This window comes from Kogia breviceps, chromosome 5 (genome assembly GCF_026419965.1).
Source record: "Kogia breviceps isolate mKogBre1 chromosome 5, mKogBre1 haplotype 1, whole genome shotgun sequence".
Taxonomy (NCBI): Eukaryota; Metazoa; Chordata; class Mammalia; order Artiodactyla; family Physeteridae; genus Kogia; species Kogia breviceps.
The window spans coordinates 53625197-53643711 of record NC_081314.1 but is presented as its reverse complement, the minus strand read 5'-3'; the positions used below and the strand labels follow the sequence as shown (position 1 = coordinate 53643711).

Sequence of the window (18515 nt, the reverse complement as noted above, 5' to 3'; positions counted from 1 at the left end):
ACTTGCCTCTTTAGTCCAGAGGGGATGATAGAGTTTTCTTGTGCCCATGTGTTTGGGCACCAGAGCCTTCTCTTTTGGAAGCTGTTGTACTCCTACTCTGTGTAATTCTTTCCTTTACCCTCCTCCGCCTCCCCACTTCCCTTCCTCACATTTCAACATTACACATCTGTCTCCCTTGGGACCTGTAGCTTGATTCTCCAGGGACCTGTATCTTACAGCTAAATGCCCCTGGAATTACACAACTCTGGAGAAAGAGAGGTGATGGGTATCCCTGGCAGGGTGAATCTTTTGAATTTTAATTTCCTGCAAGCCATTGATGGATAATACCCTTTGGGGTTGACCCTTGCTATTTGTTCATTCACACCCCCAGTCTTAGTTTTGACAATAAACGACAACAGGTACAACTGAGCCTTCTCAGTTATCTTCCTTCCCTTACTCTGCCTTTGCCAAACTCTCGCCCAGGACCTGATATTCTTTTCTCTTTCCTTTAACTTGAACATCAAGTATGTATCGTTGCAGCACAGAGACAAAAAGATTGTAATTTTATTTTATGGTGTCTGACAGGGTTTGCAACAGATATTAATGGGGACATAAATAGCTCATGGAAGGCACTGAACAAAATTGTTTAATGCAAGGAGGTTGTACCAAGAGAAAATCCATACATATTTGGGATTGATTCATACCTTGGACACAGCCAGCTCCTTTAAGAGGTCCCCTTTTCTGCGTGCCCACTTCTTTGGTAAATCCTGTAATTAAAGCAAATTTCAACAACGTATTTTTTAAGAGGTGTGGGGGGATATCTCCCCCACCTCCTCCTTCTTGTGACCTGGGAGGTCGTGGGTTTAAGCGAGTGAGTGAAATTGCAGGCAGGCTTAGCTGCAGCAGGAGGCGACGGGGGCAGCGGTGGGGGAGGCCGGAAGGTGACAGCCGACCTCAGGGAAGGCAGAAGGTCTTGGATATCAAATGCCCAAGCTTTCCCGGACCTGGGAATCAAGGGTGATCGTCACTACTTGGTGAGAATAGACCAACTGATATGTTACAAGGATGGCAGAAAACGTTGGCATTACACCTAAAGTCAAGGAAGAAACAGTTATTTATTCTGCTTTCAGCTCTGAAAGCAGAAGCCGCAATAGCTTCAGTAGCAGTAACAGCGGCAGCAGATTTCCCGAAGTTCAGGATGATTCTCACTTTCTCCTGGATCACTCGCCGAGAGTCCGGTCCTTCTAGTTCTTTAGTGTGGGAAACATTTTAAACGTCCTCTCCCCTCCCCCCACTTCTTGCTTTTCCCCAAGGACGGTATAGAAAATTTCCTGCAATTTATGTTGGGATAAACAATAATACTAATAATACAAGCTTACTTGTGATTCCAACACGAAATCAATCATTTGCCCTAGTCTTTTCATTCCTTTTTTTTTTTTTTTTTGAGCGAGGTGTCTGCTCCCCTCCGACTCCCTGCGCTCGCTCCCCGCCCCCCGCCGCCCTCCCCTTGGCTCCCTTTCTCCGCCTCCTCGGCGATTGCCATCTGACAAGATCTCCAAATCAAAGTGATAAATCGCTCCAAACTTTTTTTGGCGGCGCTGAGATGTTGGAGGGGCGTCTAGCGCGCATGTGCGAAGGTGTCCAAACTGACAATGCTGGAGAGATAGCGAGTGTGGATTGAGAGAAAGGGAGAGAGGGAGGGAGAGAGAGTGAAAGAGGGAAAGAGAGTGAGTGTGTGTAAGTGTGTGTGTGTGTGTGTGTGTGTGTGTGAGAGAGAGAGAGAGAGAGAGAGAGAGAGAGAGAGAGAGAGAGAGAGAGAGAGAGAGAGAGGAGAGGGAGGGAGAGGGAGAGCAAAAGAAGGAAAAGATCCAAGAAAAAAAAAACCCAACCACACACCAGCGGCTGCAGGACTGGGCACAGCATGAGATCCAAAGGCAGGGCAAGGAAACTGGCCACAAGTAGGTGCAATATCCCTTTTCTATTGGCTTTCACCCTCCTCTGCCATCTTGCATATCTGTCTACAGCGCTCCGGGAGGGAGCGCGGGGCTGCCTCTCGCGCCGGGGCCCCGGGTGGAGGGGCAGGCGCAGAGCAGACCCAGCAACCTGCGGGTCCCAGCCTCCGCGCCGGCCGCCCGAGCTCTCGCTCCTTGTTTGGGCGCCAGAGGAGCCGGGGCAGCCCTCAAACCCCATGCACGGACCAGCTGTGGCAACCCCGGGGTGGGGGCGGGGTGGGGGCAGCAAAGACCTGGGTGGGAGGGAGGAGAGAGCGCGAGAGTGAGCGGGAAGGGGTGGGGTGGGGTGAGGGGTGGGGGGTGGGGGGTGGGGGAGAGGAGACGCGAGAGTCTCCCCCTCCCCTCTCCTTCCCCCCAGGCGGAGGAGAGTTGCCTCTGGCCAACCAGCTGGTCCCGGGTGTGGGAGGGGGAGCGGGGAATGGGGTGGGGGGCGGGCTGGGGAGAGGAGGCTTTTCGCGTCTGGGTTTGTTTCTGGGGTTTGGGGTGGGTGGCAGGCTCGCAAGGAGCCTCAGTGGCGGCGGCGGCGGCGGCGGGCATCAGTGGTGGAGTTGGGAAAAGTTGCGAGGCGGCCGCTGGAAGTTGCGCGGGCTGGCGGGCTGCGCCGAGCGGCCGTTGCGGTAGTGGGCGCTGTGCGCTCGGCCGTGCACTCAGGCGTGCGCGGCGAGGCGGGAGGACTGGGGTGGGGAGTGGGGGAGACGAGGGTGGAGGCTGTAGTCTGGTGGGGGTGGGGGTGGGGTGGGGTGGGGTGGGGAGGGCACGGGCAGAACCGAGCTACCGGCTCAGCAGAGCTGCGGGCAGGTGGGGAGAGAAGAGGCCCCGCGAGCGCCTGGAGAGCCGGGAGTGGAGGGCGCACAGCCAGCGGCGACAGCCGCCGAGGAGAAGGAGGCCGAAAGGGCGCGCTCCGGCCCGCGAGCTCCAGGCTGGCTGGGCGCCGAGTGACCCCCAGGGGGCGGGCTGCAGGGACACTGGGCCGCGGAGAGGGTACGTCGGAGCCTCCCGCGCTACTTCTGGACGTAGCCGAGGTCTCGGGTCACTAACCCTCCCCGGCGCCCCCTGCCTGCCCGGCGTGGAGCGGCCTTCGTCACGCGGGACAAGGGCGGTGGAGTTCGGGGCGGGGGCGACGGTACGCCCATCCCCCACTCTTCTCGCAGAAGTGTTGGGTGACTTTGCCCGGCCTTGCCCGCCGAGCCGACACTGTCCGAGAAAGCTAGAGCCTCAGCCGGGACTGTAGGCGACGGGACTGGGTTTGTCCAAATGCTTCTACCTCGAGTCTAAGGGTACCCAGCGGTGCCGAGAACTGGAGCAATCTGGAGCAGTCCAAAGCGCTCCTCCTCAAGGTGTCAGCACGCGGGGCTGGAGCAGCCTCGGAAAAGCACAGGCCGCCGTTCGCTCTTCCCCTCGCTGAAAACAGAACTCTAATTGTTTTGCTCGTGGACCAGAGAAAGTAGAGATGGGATGGTGGGGTGGGATGCTTCCCTCAAGTGAAATCCCCAGTCTCTCCCACCCCTGCCTATTAAAGCCAAGTACGCCCCGCGCGCCTTCCCGCCTTTGGTGTCCCCGCCACAGCCGCGCGGCAGGCAGAGGCACCTCGGCGGGCTCGGTTTCTTTGGCGGTAAGCGTCCGCGGTCTAGCCCGGCGAGATGCTGTCATCATAGGCGTCTTTCCAGTGCTTCTTCCAGTCCTCACCCAAGCACTCCCTCCTGCCCCAGTACGTTTCCTTTCGCTCTGGTCTCAGGGATCAAGCTATGTATAGGGCTCTTTGGGTCATCAGTTCATCTATTTCTCTTTCGGATATTGTTCATTTCACTTAGCTTCGATAGTGTCAAAGCGCGCCAGTGGAACTCCTATTTTTCCTGTTTGCGTTTAATGGGGCCGATGTCTTTATTTTCATCTGAGGAGGAATAAATGTACATATGCTCGGAGGCCTGGGGGCTTCAATTCCGACTGAGGTTAGGGGTGTGTGTGTGTGTGTGTGTGTGTGTGTGTGTGTGTGTGGTTGGGGGGGACGAGGCGGGGGTGGGAGAGCCGATTTCAACTCTGCCTAAGTTGTGAAATGAAAGCCGAACGCTTCGCGCGCCTCATTGCCTGGTATCCGCCGAAGTGAAAGCAGAACACAAAACCCTTCGAATTTCTTGGGCAACTTTTTCAACTATTTTAATTACCAAATTGTACGCTGCCGTATTAAAACATTCCCGCACGCACAGGCCACTCAACATCCAGAAATCGAGCCCGGTTTCCGATCTGATGATACTTGTCATTCATCCAGTGGGAGACCCGTTTATTTTGTCTCTAGTGTTTCTAAGGATGCTGCTGCGGCTTTCTGATAACTAGATGCGAACTCTTATAAACTTTTCTTGCTAAGCCTCAGGTTCTCTCTCGCTGCTCCAGCTGTTGCCACCGCGGCTGCCTTTCTCAGACAGGAGCGCTGCTTTATGCAATTCTTCAGTTGCAGTCTGGGTAATAAAGGAACTCATATTAAAACTAAGGATTTTTTTGTAATTTAAAGCGCTATTTCCTTCCCCAGCGTAGTGCGTGAGTTTCCTAGAGCATGGCAGAGACCAGTCGGTTACCCCTGCTGTGAATCTAACGAAAACTTCGTGGCTGTGTCTGCACCCCTTTCTTTCTTTCTCTGGGTTAGGAAGAGGCAGTGTGACCAGCATACTTTAAAAAACAAAACCACCTTTTTTTTGTTGCAAAAGGAAACATTGCAGTGGAATCAAATCACTTAGAAACAGTCATTTTCTTGATAGATTGTTATTCTTTTTGTGTTTTGTAAATTTCTTTGGTGGCCAAGTCCTGTCGTGATCTTGGCTACGGTACAGCATTCCATGAACCCAAACTAGGGACCACAGACCCTGAAAATACCCGCTGAAGTTAAACTCAGACTGAAATGCACAACCTACTTCCCAACTTACAGGGATTTTATTTTTATTTTTTTTACACAATTGTTAAAACCGATAAATCGGTTGCAAATCATTTGGGAGGAATAAACCATTTCATTAAAAAAATAAAGAAGGGAAAAGCAAGATTGACATTTGTACTGTCTAAAGCCCTTGGCCTTTATTCCCACCTTTAAGAAAAGAAAACTAAAGCCAAGCAGGCTCTGGCAGCGCCGTGAGGCTTCCCAGCCGTTTTCTTGGGCGGCTAGGACAGCACCTGGGCCGTGCCAGAAATGCCAGTTGCAACTGTTTTCTTCTGGTGATGGGAAGGAAGTGAAGCTGGGTCTGCCCAGCATGTCTAGGGCCCGAAACACCGAAGGAACCCCACTTTTCTAAAGTGACACCCGGCAGGGTTTCAATCACAGCAATGAACGAGTTGCAACGAATAACCCTCCTCCGCCTTAGCTACCGGGCCCCGCAGAAGTCTCGTAAAGACCAGAAGGCGATGCGATTAGCAAGACCCCGGCAAGGGGGGGGGGACACTTGTTACTTGTACACTTCATCTCTGTTTAAAAAGAGGCTCTGAAGTAGGTAAGGTAGATGACGACCCTTCCTCTCGCGCTTAAATTCCTCACCTAAGATAGTAAAGGAACCGCAAGCCCAGGTTCCAGACTCCACTGCCCCTATGCCCAACTACTTGCGTTTTCCTTCATCCTTAAAAAAACTCAGATTAAAACAGAGCTTTGTTTAAAGCACGTATTTTATTTGTTTACTTCAGACTGCTTTTGAGGAGGGAAAAAACCGCTTGCCCTACGGAGGCAGAGGCCCCTTTTAGGAAGGCGGTGTATTTGCCATTACTTGACCATTACCCTGGCTTAGGACTTCTTTATTGCATTTGGCACTTGGAGCGCAGGCTTCCTGCGGCATTTTGATGTGTTTAGCCAAAAAAAAAAAAAAAAAAAAAAAAAAAAAAAAAATCTGTGTTTAGGGGAAGGTTAACAACGCTTTTCATTTCTCCCTCACACTCATCTTCAACACTGTGGAAGGGGACGGTTCATTAGCTCCAGGGGCAGGAAGGCTGGAATAAAAGGCTCCTTTTTCAGGTTTTTATTTGTAGGGGCTGAGGAGTCGCAGGTCTGGGTGACGATGCGCGTGGCGGTGTGTGTATAAGTGTGCGTGATTGTGTCTTTTGCGGGGGGAGCCCAGCTCGCAGGTTTTCTGAGCAGAGTCCTCTCCTTACTGCCCGGGGCGCGGCCTCCTCCGCAGACATTCAACACGTAGGACACTAATCGAATAGAAATTAACGCGACATTTTAACTTTCTTCTTCTGTTTAAAAAGTTGATGGTAATAATTCTAAGCAGTTTTTCTTTAAACATCTTGTCGTTTGGGAGTTTATTTTATTTCATTTCTCCAAGTTGGGGTCAGGTTATCCGAGGCTGCAGACGTTGCCTGGGGTAGGAAGGCCACAGCTGGGGACTCCTGGCTCCGTCCTCCCGGGCAAGTAGGGCAAAGGAGGGCAAGGGAGCACCGACTTGTTGCCCTCGGCACGCCTGGCCCAGGCTCCTCTCTCCCCACACCTCCTTCGTTTTGCCTCTGCTGGAAGCGGGCCCTGAAGTGGGGAAACTTGACTTGTCATCTTCTGGCCAATGGCTCTTACCCTGTTCCCAAGGTACTCAGGGCCTGGCAGAGCCCTAGTCCCAAGAGCTGGGTACACCCTCCCACCCCTCCCGTCAGAACCTGCCTTGATGGGGCCTGGGGGTGGAGCTGGGGAGGCCCTAGAGAGCAGGGAGGCAGTGCTCCCCCAGGCCTTCCCACACCTCCCTCCTTCAGCTGCTCGGCTCCTGGCTCCCAAGCTCAGGCCAGAAAGCTTCTTGCCTCTTCATCCTCAGAGGTGCTGCGTGCCTGGCGCGCTGCTTCCCCCGGAGCCGGGTTTGCATTGACCGTGTACAGCACAGGAACACACGCACCCTCACACACACTCACAGCTCAGGGGTTCAGGAGCATCAAGTGCGGAGGGAGGGGCACACACTCACTCATTCACTCTTCCTGGCTGGGCAGGCCCCTTCCTAGCCCACCGGGCAGGGAAGAGAGGGCCTGGGGGGAGATGGGGCGGGAGGAGACAGTCGCACTCCAAGGACGCCAGGCACATTTTTCTGGAAAGGTGGTTAACCCTTCCTGGGCTGGAAGCGAGGCTCTAGGCCCTTTCTACAAAGATCTGTGGAGTCTGCTTTTCTTTTCGGCTGGGTGGCCCAGTATGAATCATTAGTTCCCTTCCCACTCCATTTGCCAAGGTCCTCTTTCTAAAATTAGATTTTCCCCTTCCCACTCTTCTGGCTTTCCGAGTTTACCAGGGAGTTCTCAAGGAAATTGGCTGGGTAGTGAGAAAAAGTGTGAGGAAGAGGATAAAAAGGAGACAAACAAATGGAACAAAACACGAGAGGGGAGAAAGGAAGAGAGAAACAGCATGTTTCTTCTTCCAGATCCCCACTTTGCACACAGATGGGTATTATATTTTTTCCCCCAGTAAATGAAAAAAGTGTAATCCTTGTTAATTACCTTTGCTTACATGCCATACAAGAAACTTCAGAGACGTTTCTACATAAGGAAGAAACTGTTTACAAAACTCTTTCAAAAGTGTGACATATTGCTCCAGTTCAGCACTAAAAAGCTAAACACACTTACCCTCCTTTGAAGTGCCCTGGCTAGGGCAGCTTATTTGAGTGCGGTTCAGATATTGCTGTGGGTATAACTAATGGCCTCTACCTATTTAGCTCAAGTGGGAGGAGAGAAAGGCCTGAATTCCTTGTCCAATGGGTCCCTCTGGAGACTGGGTTCTGGCTCCTGGCCAGTTCTGTACAATGTCAACATTGAATATTTGAATTCCCAGACTCTATTTAACAAGTTTCTAAATAAATAAACTCATTGTGTGTCTGTGTTTAAAATTATTTCACCTCTTCCATAAAAGCTACAGCATCTTATTACATTGGCCTTGCAAGTTGATTTTAAAAAAATAAACAAACAAACAGAGTGTAAGGCATTTTAATAGGCAGACCTGAACAACATGTGTGTTTTGCAAAGACATTCTCTCACGTGTGGCTGAGTAGGTGCTATTTAGAGGGATCTTGGGCTGTTCTGTGTGATGTGGTAGTGAATTATATTAAAAAACCAAGCTAAGTTCAGAAAGTCAGTGCAATATTAATCACATCCAAAGGGAGGCTTGACTGTGTAACTGTACTGTCTTTAGATATTTGATAATTTTGCCTGCTGGGTCCTACAGGACAGAGAGCTTCACTGATGTGTCCTAAATGGCTATCTGTAGGCTTCTGCACTGCATAAGCATTGGCAGGTGTGGAACTCTGCCCAGATGGAGTTTTGTTTCTGGGCATTTTTATTCATCTATCTTTGTCTGCCTTTGTAAGTTGGAAGGGGTAGATACACAAGTGTTATCCTAATATTTCAGTATGGTTTTGAAATGGACCACACGAATCCTATGTTTTTACTAATCTCTCAGCATTTGAACATCCACGGCATTTTTATGCAGATGGGAACATACTTGTTCTAAGAAGTACACACTTAATTAAAAAGAAAACGCAAGTTCTGGTCCTCTTTAAAGTGTGGACCCCATCTAGAGTTGTTAGGAAAGGAAGTAGAATTCACTCTAATTTATGTGGATAAAGGACAACATTATTAAAAAGAATGGGATTTGAAAGGGCACATAGCAAAACCTATAACATTTAGCTGGTAACATGGAGAGCTCAAAGCCAAGAAAAAAATAACCACCAACCCATGCAAACCCTAAAATAGATTACAATGACCTCAGCCATTTTCATTTTCAAAAATAATAGCCATGATTAAAATGGGGGGAGTGTTTTACTTGGAACCGTACTCTTCTGCATTATTATAAAAGCTGTTTTGTGGTTAAAGAACTGTTTCATTATAGGAAAAAAAGCAAGTGAATTTTAATCAAATTCCTGACTCTTCAAAAGCTCTCATTCTTGAATTACTTCTTACTTTGATTCTAGTTATTATTCTTATCCATCTGCAAACGTGCTGCTTTTGGCTTGTGTATTCAGCTAAACCCTTGACTACTAACTTTCGAAACAACTCTAAAGGAGAAATTTTATTTAGAGAAGCGACTTTTATTAATTCTTGCAGTAACACCTGCCTAGGCCTCACTGGCTATATAATAGGAAGGACCAAAGCTTTCTTAACCTTGTTCAAGAACCTGCGTAAAGGAATTAATTTTGTGCGTTAAGGTTGTTCAGAGTGTGACATTTATGAAAATCTTTGTACATAGCCCTTGGTGGGCTTTGGCGACGGGCAGGCTTAGGAAACAAATATTGGTGAGCAGCAATGAGCCACGTTTCCTGGTCATAAGCATTACCAGTGTGCTCATCAGAGACTGCATCTGGGTGTGGTCCCTTACTGAATATCCAGGTCATCTTCAAGCTATTGAATGAGTCTGAGCTCCTGGATCTTTACTTGTAAAGTAAGAGTAACAGTACCACTTTCTTGGGCTGCTGTAAGGGTTAAACGGAGTAAATGTACCCATCATACCTCAGTCACAAGCTGTCATTCAATAAATCTCAGTCACTTCCCTTCTGACAGATCAGTTACATTTTCTGAAGAGGATTTTTTAGACATCCTCCCCTCCTCCCCGTTATGTTTTTATGCAGTCTCAATTTTAGAAATATTTGCATGTATATAGTAAGCAGTTTGTATGTCCCCTCATAAATCACACCCTCAGGATAAATGGGAGTCATTTCTAAAATTTGGGTCATCAAAACTGTCTACACCGGGCTTCCCTGGTGGCGCAGTGGTTGAGAATCCGCCTGCCGATGCAGGGGACACGGGTTCGTGCCCCGGTCCGGGAAGATCCCACATGCCGCAGAGCGGCTGGGCCCGAGAGCCATGGCCGCTGAGCCTGCGCGTCCGGAGCCTGTGCTCCGCAATGGGAGAGGCCACAACAGTGAGAGGCCCGCGTACCACAAAAAAAAAAAAAAACAAAAAACAAAAAAAACTGTCTACACCAAGCCAAACTAGGCAGTACATTTATTCTGAAAACTTGAGAATCTTCCTTTGCCCTTTTTGGGGGGAGGGAAGGGGCACTGTGTGAATAAAGTGACTGAGCTTTGCTCCCCACATGCATGTACAGCCTAAATTCAGTTGTGTGTATCCTCTGCTTGTCATGACCCCTCATGTATGAAAATTTTACTTTTAAGGCACTGAGTTTTGTCAGTCACTTTACTACTCTAGCTGAGTTGCTCTTCTCTAAATGAGGGGATTGGACTAGAGCAGAGCTTGTAAACTCAAAGGCCTACGGGAGTTGGCAGGTACAACAAATGAGTGAGGCAAGGTGGTATGCGCACAAAGCGCTCGCTCTCTTATTTTTATTGAAAATTTTGACGCCCAGCCTTTGTACTCTGGAAGAAGAGGCAGTGGTAGGGCTGTGGCAAAAGCTGGGCCTTCAAGACTTCTCTCAAGCTGCCCCAGCTTGCTTCTGCCATTTGGGAAAGGGCGCCCAGTGCCGCTAGGTCTTCCATTTTTTTTTTTTTTTTTTTTTTTTTTTTTGTGAACCAGAACACACACATTTATTAAGTTCCCTGTGTTACATGGGTGCAGTTTGTGGCACCCCAAAACAATTACAATAGTAACATCAAAGATCACTGATCACAGATCACCATAACAAATACAATAATATGAAAAGTTTGAAATACAATGAGAATTACTAAAATGCAACACAGAGACATGAAGTAAGCAAATGCTGTTGGGAAAATAGCACTGATAGACTTGCTTGAGGCACGGTTACCACAAACCTTCAAATTGTAAAAAAACGAAATACCTGTAGGTCTTCCATTTTTAAGAGAAGCCACATATCTGGATTATTCTGTGAATTTTTCTCTACTTAAAAATGTTGACTCGATTTAAACAACAACAAACAACATGCTGCAGCCCCAACCAAACACCTCTGTCTGTCATGTGTAGTTCATGGACCCTGGTTTTTGCAGTGTCTGGATTAGATGATTTCCAAAGGTCCTTCAAAGTTCCAACATTTTACGATATCCACAAGGCTTCCTGGATATTGCCTTGTATTTTTAAGATCTGTATCTTCCTCCTCCTCCCCAAAGTTACTGTGTGTGTGTGTTTTGATAGGTGGAAGTACTTATTACAGAATCTGATATCTGGCCATTTATCTGGAAAAAAAGTCTTTCTCAGCCATGTTGTGTCTTTCTTTCCCTCCACGCTGCTTCATCATTAATTGGCTTAAGAAAATAAACTGAAACACTCACTCCCCATCTCATAGCCACTGGCTGCCATTCTTCCTTATTTCTCACTCATCCCAATTCTTTGATTTGTGGGCTAGGGGTTGGGCAGTAAATCATTAGGAGACAGTTTTCTGTGGTTTTCCTCAGTGGGAGAAGAAGTCATTTGGCTACTGTGGGTATAACAGAGGAAGAGTTCACCCCTGCCCCCTAGGAGGGTCCAGATGTCACGTCCTGTACATCTGTAACTGAAGAACCCAACTGACTTTTAAGACATGAACGTAAGATGGAGAAATCCGTTTTGAAGGGATGGATGTATTATTTGACAAGAGGGGCTCTCCTTGCAGGAAGATTATACATGTCAGGGAACATTTGAAAATAAACATACATTATTCTGTTTATTGTCATGATTTGTATTTCTAGCAGAAGTGGTGGGTGAAGAACAGGTAAAATTAAGTCCTGGGGACTAAAAGTGCAAAGTATGGTGATGGAATACTGATATAACAGATTCTCCCAATAAAGTCTAGAAGAACTCTGTAATATTTAAATCAGCACTATAGTCAAGGGACGGGTCAATAAATACTTGTTACTTTCAGTTAATATTGTTGGAAAAATCATCAGATAAAGCAGTGCTTGTAGAGTAGTGATGAACCATGCTTGTAAGCATTATATGAGGATTATGAGATACCCAGCTCCCAATTTTTACACCTGATACTGAAGCCCAGATTTTTTTAGCCTGGCCTTTGAGGACCTCCCACTCTTGAGTCAGATGGTGATTCTGAGCCCAGGTTCTGAGTTAGATTGGCCTGGGTTTGAATCCTGACTCCACCATTTACTAACTGGGTGAAATAAAGGTGAGCCAGTTAATTTTTCTGTGCCATAGTTTCCTTAATTATAGACTGAAGATATTGACTTCATGTGAGGATTTGATGAACTAATGCATTTAAAGTGCTTTAAATATACTGAGAACATGTTGATTATTATTTTATAAAATTGTCAGGCTTATTTGTCTCCTTATCCAAATTAGTCCATTCAACCTGACTCGTTTAATCATTTTACTTCTCTCACTCTCTTGTCAGCCTAGTCTTGTGTTTCCATCTTCCAACCTTTGGCCACGATGTTGCCATATTCTGTAGACCTACCCATACTGTACTTTGACCGTCAATATCTAACTCCTTTAAGATTTAGTTTAAACCCTTCCTTCTTCATGAGGTTCATCCTCATCCCTCCTGGAGACGTGCTTTCTCTATGTCTTTTCATTCCAATAGTATGGAATTATTTTTACCTATCGTCATTTAGGCATTTTGTTATAAATTCCTTGTCTTCACTGACTATATCTTCTTTTTCTAGCTAAACTCTAAAACTCCTGGAGAGTCCATTTCTGTTTTGTACAGTGCCTGTTTCTATGTTTTGTATATGGCAGATATCAGTACAGTTAGGTGATGATGGTTAGCAATGGCCTTTGGTGGATTATGTGAACTCCTTCAATTTCTTTGCCTATAAAACCTTCGTAGTCAGGTAACGTCAGCACTAGAACTCTGGGATATTTGACACTTTAATTGCATACTAAATCCACAGTTGGCTTATTTTGACAGTGATAAACCACCTGGAAAGCACATTTGGAAAGTAGAGTATTATTCCTAATTTTCACCAATAAATGCCCCTCATTTTGCCAGTGCAGGTATAACCCATGGCTCCTCACTTAAATTACAAATTGTTATTGATCCACATTTGATCTTAAGGTTTATCAGACTCTGTACTGTACCTGATTCTGGAGACTCTCAGTGGAATCAAGGAAGAGATGGTGAAACAGTTTGTGGACTCATGTAATTCCTAGGGACTTGGGTGTAGTCAGCTTCACAAAGGTTATCAGAAGCCCAGTTTTTAGATAAATTTTAACTCGAATTCAGGCAGTACTAATATAGATCATAGCAACAATAAATTTGCTGCATATTTTAAGGTTCATTTATAATGAAAGCCTCTTTCAATTTCAGGCTGACAAAATGATGTTGCATTAAATCTTATTTAACTGATCAAATTAATCCCACCCACCCAATGGGGCCCCCTTAATTCAAATGCAGCCATGTCTTTCTCCCCTTGAATCCCTACACCCCTTTCCCCCACCCACCATTTTACAAATCTCTCATCTCTGTGGAGAAAACAGGGCTATGTGTGCCTTGGATAACTGTCCTCAAGCTCTGAATGATTGCAGGGTTTCAGTTCCTGTTAGAAGTTTTCTTCTCCCAAGACCAGCCTGGTGTGACTTTTTACTTTATATTGGAGTATAGGTGATTAACAATGTTGTGTTAGTTTCAGGTGTACAACAAAGTGATTCAGTTATACATATATATGTATTTATTCTTTTTCAAATTCTTTTCCCAGTTAGGTTATTACAGAATAGTGAACAGAGTTCCCTGTGCTCTACAGTAGTTCCCTGTTGGTTATCCATTTTATTTATTTATTTATTTTTTGCGGTACGCGGGCCTCTCACTGTTGCGGCCTCTCCCGTTGCGGAGCACAGGCTCCGGACGCGCAGGCTCAGCGGCCATGGCTCACGGGCCCAGCCGCTCCGCGGCATGTGGGATCTTCCCGGACCGGGGCACGAACCCGTGTCCCCTGCGTCGGCAGGCGGATTCTCAACCACTGCGCCACCACGGAAGCCCTATCCATTTTAAATATAGCAGCTTGTGCATGTCAATCCCAAACTCCCTAACTATCCCTCTCCACCACTCTTCCTCCCAGAAACCATATGTTTGTTCTCTGTGAGTCTGTTTCTATTCCGTAAATATGTTCATTTGTATCTTTTTTTTTAAGATTCCGCCCATAAGCCATATGATACAATATTTCTCTTTCTCTGTCTGATGTACTTCACTCAGTATGACAACCTCTAGGTCTGTGCATATGGCTGAAAATGGCATTATTACATTTAATCAGTGGGGTGTGACTTTTTGTCCTGCTCTTAGAACTGCTTTTAAGGCATTGGGAGGCCCTTTAAATAAGGGAAGAGACTAAGAACCACGATTTTTAAATTTTATTTTACATATTTATTTATTTTATTGGAGTACAGTTGCTTTACAATGTTGTGTTAGTTTCTGCTGTACAGCAAAGTGAATCAATTATATGGATACATAGATCCCCTCTTTTTTAGATTTCCTTCCCTTTTAGGTCACCACAGATTGAGTGGAGTTCCCTGTGCTCTACAGTAGGAAGAACCACGATTTTATACTTTGGTGTTGATTATAGACCTTACCTTTGGCAGGAGCTATGAAAGTTAGTAGTAAAATGTCTTATGAGAAGATGATAACAAAAATGGAAGGATTGAGCAACTATCTTTGTTTCTGGAAGCGTCATGGTTTTTTAACCTTGTTCTGGGTCTCAGACTCCTGCAAGAATCTGATAAAAGGTATGAAGTATCTCTCTAGAAAATACAAATATGCATACAAGTTTCCATACAATTTCAGTGGTTCATGGACTTCTAAATTCCAGCCATAGGTATTATAATGGTTCACTCATGTGAACCAGACTTGCTGTACCCTAGTATGTTTGTTATTTAACGTCTTTTAAGTCTTTATCAATATTTTTTCATTATTTTAGAAATATTTTTTCTGCTTACAAAATTTATACTTGTTCTAATCATGTAAAAACTGCAAAAATTATCACACAGGAAATGAAAGTTCTTGGTAGTCTTCCCTCTTTTGTCACACACTGCCTGCAGATGGCTACTGTACACTGTTCAGTGTGGTGCGTGTATTAGCACATACATATATACATATATATATAAATTTATAACTTTTTACAGCAAGTTGCTTTTTTCTATTTAAAAACTTAATCACATACCTTTGACCCTTCCCCCATCACTATGTATCAATCTAACCCATTCTTCTAAAGGCAGCAGATCCTCCACTGTTTGGATGTGACACATTTTACTGAACCATTCCCCTGTGGATGACATTTGAGTAGTTTCCCGTTTTCAGAACAGGGCAGAGAAGTTCCCCAAACCAGGACTCTAAGGGAAAATGAAAGTGAAGTGTACAATTAAAGGAAGCTTACAGTTTAGGGTGAAGTGTGCTGGCCTCTGAGCCGTGGACACAGTGGGGCTTTGGGAAGGTCATGGAGGGTTGCCTCACCCTGTCAGGACAGATCAGATTTCCAGGCATCTTTACCCACTGAGGTCCAAGGGTCAAAGCCAGAGCTAAGGTACATCTTTGTGAGATCCACTGTGATATACCACTGATATTTCAAGCTTCCTGGATTGTTCTGGACTTCATATTTATGCCCATTTCCATTTTCTGCTGCTGCCCAGAACAGGCTATAGCTGAAATCAATTCATATACCCCTAACTGGATAAGGACAATTAAGTTGTCAGGGTTTCAAATCTCAAGTTTTTGTTTTTGTTTTCAAATTATGATTTCTTTGCATGTACATTATTATCACTCTGTCCTATCCTGTATATACAGCTTAAACCAATTGATGGGACTAGATAAATGCAGAAAGTTATCGGAAGCAAATCAAAAATTTATTCATGTTCTTAAAAAAATTACCCACAATAATTTCTAACCTATGAATTGGAAAGATTTTCTCTGGGTAAGCATGATATGGGAAAAGTTTTATAATGGAAACTATCTCTTACTTTTAACTGTAGCATAAAAAATATGACAGTATAATGTTACACACTAAAGCCCATCAGATGCAAAATTCTAGTTTTTGATTATAAGTTATAAACCAGGCTAGAGAGACTTCTGAAAAGTGGTTTTCTTTGGCAATGATGTTGTTGATTAAATATAAAAAAATTCAGAAAAAATTAGTTCATCCCATTCCTTTACACAGAAGTTTACAAAAATGGAATAGCTGGGTTTTGGTTCTAGTGGGAACAACTTTACTTATTAAAGCTCATTGGATTATATTAGATTAAAAACACACTAGACACTTTAGATAGGATTTGAAAAGGCATCATTCAAGGAATCAAAATTTAGTCATATAAATCTTTTCAAGAATTAATTTACTTTGCAATTTTCATTCCTTAGAGTACAGTATTTGTTCCAAATTCAATTTTTTTTTTTTCATGGACGCATAAAAGTTGTTCCATGGGGCATTACTCTTGTTAACATTTTCAAAGCATATTTGAAATGAGATCAATCAAATCAACTCAATAACTAGTTATTGAATGCCTAGTATATATAAGGCACAATGAACAAAGTCCCAGAAACACTCACTTTCCTGAAAATATTGAACATCAGCACTTGACAGACATACCCCTGACAATGGTTTATTAACTGAGAGAAAGATCACTGTGTGCCTGTTGCTGCTTGTTGATGACCACATCGTGGTTTCATGAGTCTGGAATACTGAATCCTATGCCTGACTCTTCTCCACATATATTGTTAACATTGTGAAGCCATATACCCAACAAGCTGCAGTGCCATTCCAAGTATTGGGGGTCTTCTATTTGAAAATAATACCATACTTCATTTCTCTTAATACCTGTCAGATGTGGAGGTCATTGCTTGCCTCACTAAATTACTTACGTGTTAATGCTGATATGGTTTCCATTCAAGATACTTGAAAACAAAACCAGGCCTTTATAAACACTTGCTGTTGGTGACTATCTCTTATCCATTAATTCAACAACTGTTTATCAAATGCCTGTAATTCTAGGTGAAGGGAAGGTGGCAGCACACACACACACACACACACACACACACACACACACACACACACACACACACACACAGAGGCAAGGCCCCTGCCTACACAGAGCTCCCATTCTGGGGAAAATAATGTGTATGATCATATATTTCCAGACGTTGACTTGTGATATTGAGGAAATTAAAGTAGGGTAATTTGCTAGAGAGCAGCCAGGACTTATTTTAGAAGGATGGTTGGAGAAAACCTCTCTGAGGAGGTGGCATGTGAGCAGAGAGTGATGAGAGGAGAATGTTTATTAAAGTGTTTGAAGTGTGGCACATTGACACTTAGGGCCGGCATATTCAATCTCCCTGGTTCTCTAACCTAGGGCAGAAGCAGACAAGGTGTAAAAGTATTGTCATTGGTTTCATTTTGTAGAATGCACTTACAGATACCACGTAAACTTTTAGCTGGCTCCACAGCCTAGGGGCCAGCACAAAGGTTTTTGTGTATCTTCCTTTATAGATGGAGAGAGTGGGAGTTTTGGGTTTGATCTGTAAACATTAGGTAGGTGGCAGAATCAGAGAACAAATTAGGTTTCTGAACACGTAATTCAGTCCAGTTAAACAAATATTTATTGAACACCTATTTAACAGCCAGAGCCAAGCACTGCATTGGGCACTGAGTATACAAAGAGAAATAAAATGGGTTTCCTGCACTTGAGGAACTTATAGTCCATTGAGAGAGACAGAACATGTGGATAGATGGTTTCAGTACAGTGGGCTAAGTGCAAGCACAAGGGTCACAGCCCCACTTCGGTTGAGTCACAATGATCTGGACAGTGGTATGTGACTGACAGTGTACCTCGTTTCACATCTATTCTGATAAAAAATTCTTTAACCAATATCCCTCTAAACTCAGAAAAAAACGTGTTTCAAATTTGAGGGTTAAAAGTTTGCATGTGTGTAATGCATTTAAAGACCTATTTCTAAATTTATCTTCTGAGACTTCAAATGCCTAGGATGGTGGGCATTTGTATATTAGATGAACAATAAAATGTTTCTTGAAAGGTCCACCCATCACATTTGTCTGTAGTTAGGGAAACGCTGATGGCAGGAATGGAGTAAGATGTGGAGTGCTTGAGGTGTGTGCCCCAGAGCCTTGGGTCTGCACCTGGGCAAAATGCTCTTCCTACCCTCACCAGTTTAGAGTATTTTTATCCCTTGTGCAGCTAGAGCAAACTTTCCAATCACAGTTCAAGAAGAAGTTCTTTCTGGAGGCTCTCCAGGGGTTTCCTCCAACTCCTTGCCACTTGTAGCTGTGTCTGAGAGCAAACATCTGATGCCCACATTGAAGTCTGCATGGTCCAAAAGGTGCATCTTGCTTTTAGGCTCAGTTTTCATCTGGTAGAAGATAGTGCTACCCCCAAACTGACAGGAGCTCAGAGCAGCGGCTCGTTTCTCAGGACGGCATGTGATTTTGTTGTTTGTAAAACAGAAGTAAGAATAAAAAGCACTCCCCTCTCTTCCAGTTCTCTTTACTAAACATCGTGCTGTGCTGTGTGTATGTGTCTGAGCTAATGTTCCAGCCTCTAGGCTTGGCAGAGAAGTCAGTGCATCCAACATTATTACCGCTGGGCACAGTTTGAAATCCTGAGCAAACTCCCCATGTGCCTGAATGCATAAGATGCTACTGATCTAAGCATCCTTGTTGATAATGTTGCAACATTAAAACAGCAGCATAGATGTTCTTTGAC

The 18515-nt window shown here is 45.0% G+C and overlaps 1 protein-coding gene across 11 annotated transcripts in view; it reads left to right on the top strand.

The window, feature by feature from the left end:
- The first annotated feature begins 1520 nt into the window (after window positions 1-1520).
- MECOM (MDS1 and EVI1 complex locus) overlaps window positions 1521-18515 on the top strand; it is a 572749-nt gene continuing 555754 nt past the window's right edge. For all 11 annotated transcript variants that reach the window (XM_067033981.1, XM_059065058.2, XM_067033979.1 and 8 more), the window contains exon 1: window positions 1521-1937. In XM_067033981.1, coding sequence (XP_066890082.1) covers window positions 1901-1937 — 37 coding nt within the window. In that variant the 5' untranslated portion in view covers window positions 1521-1900. The remainder of the gene's footprint in view (window positions 1938-18515) is intronic.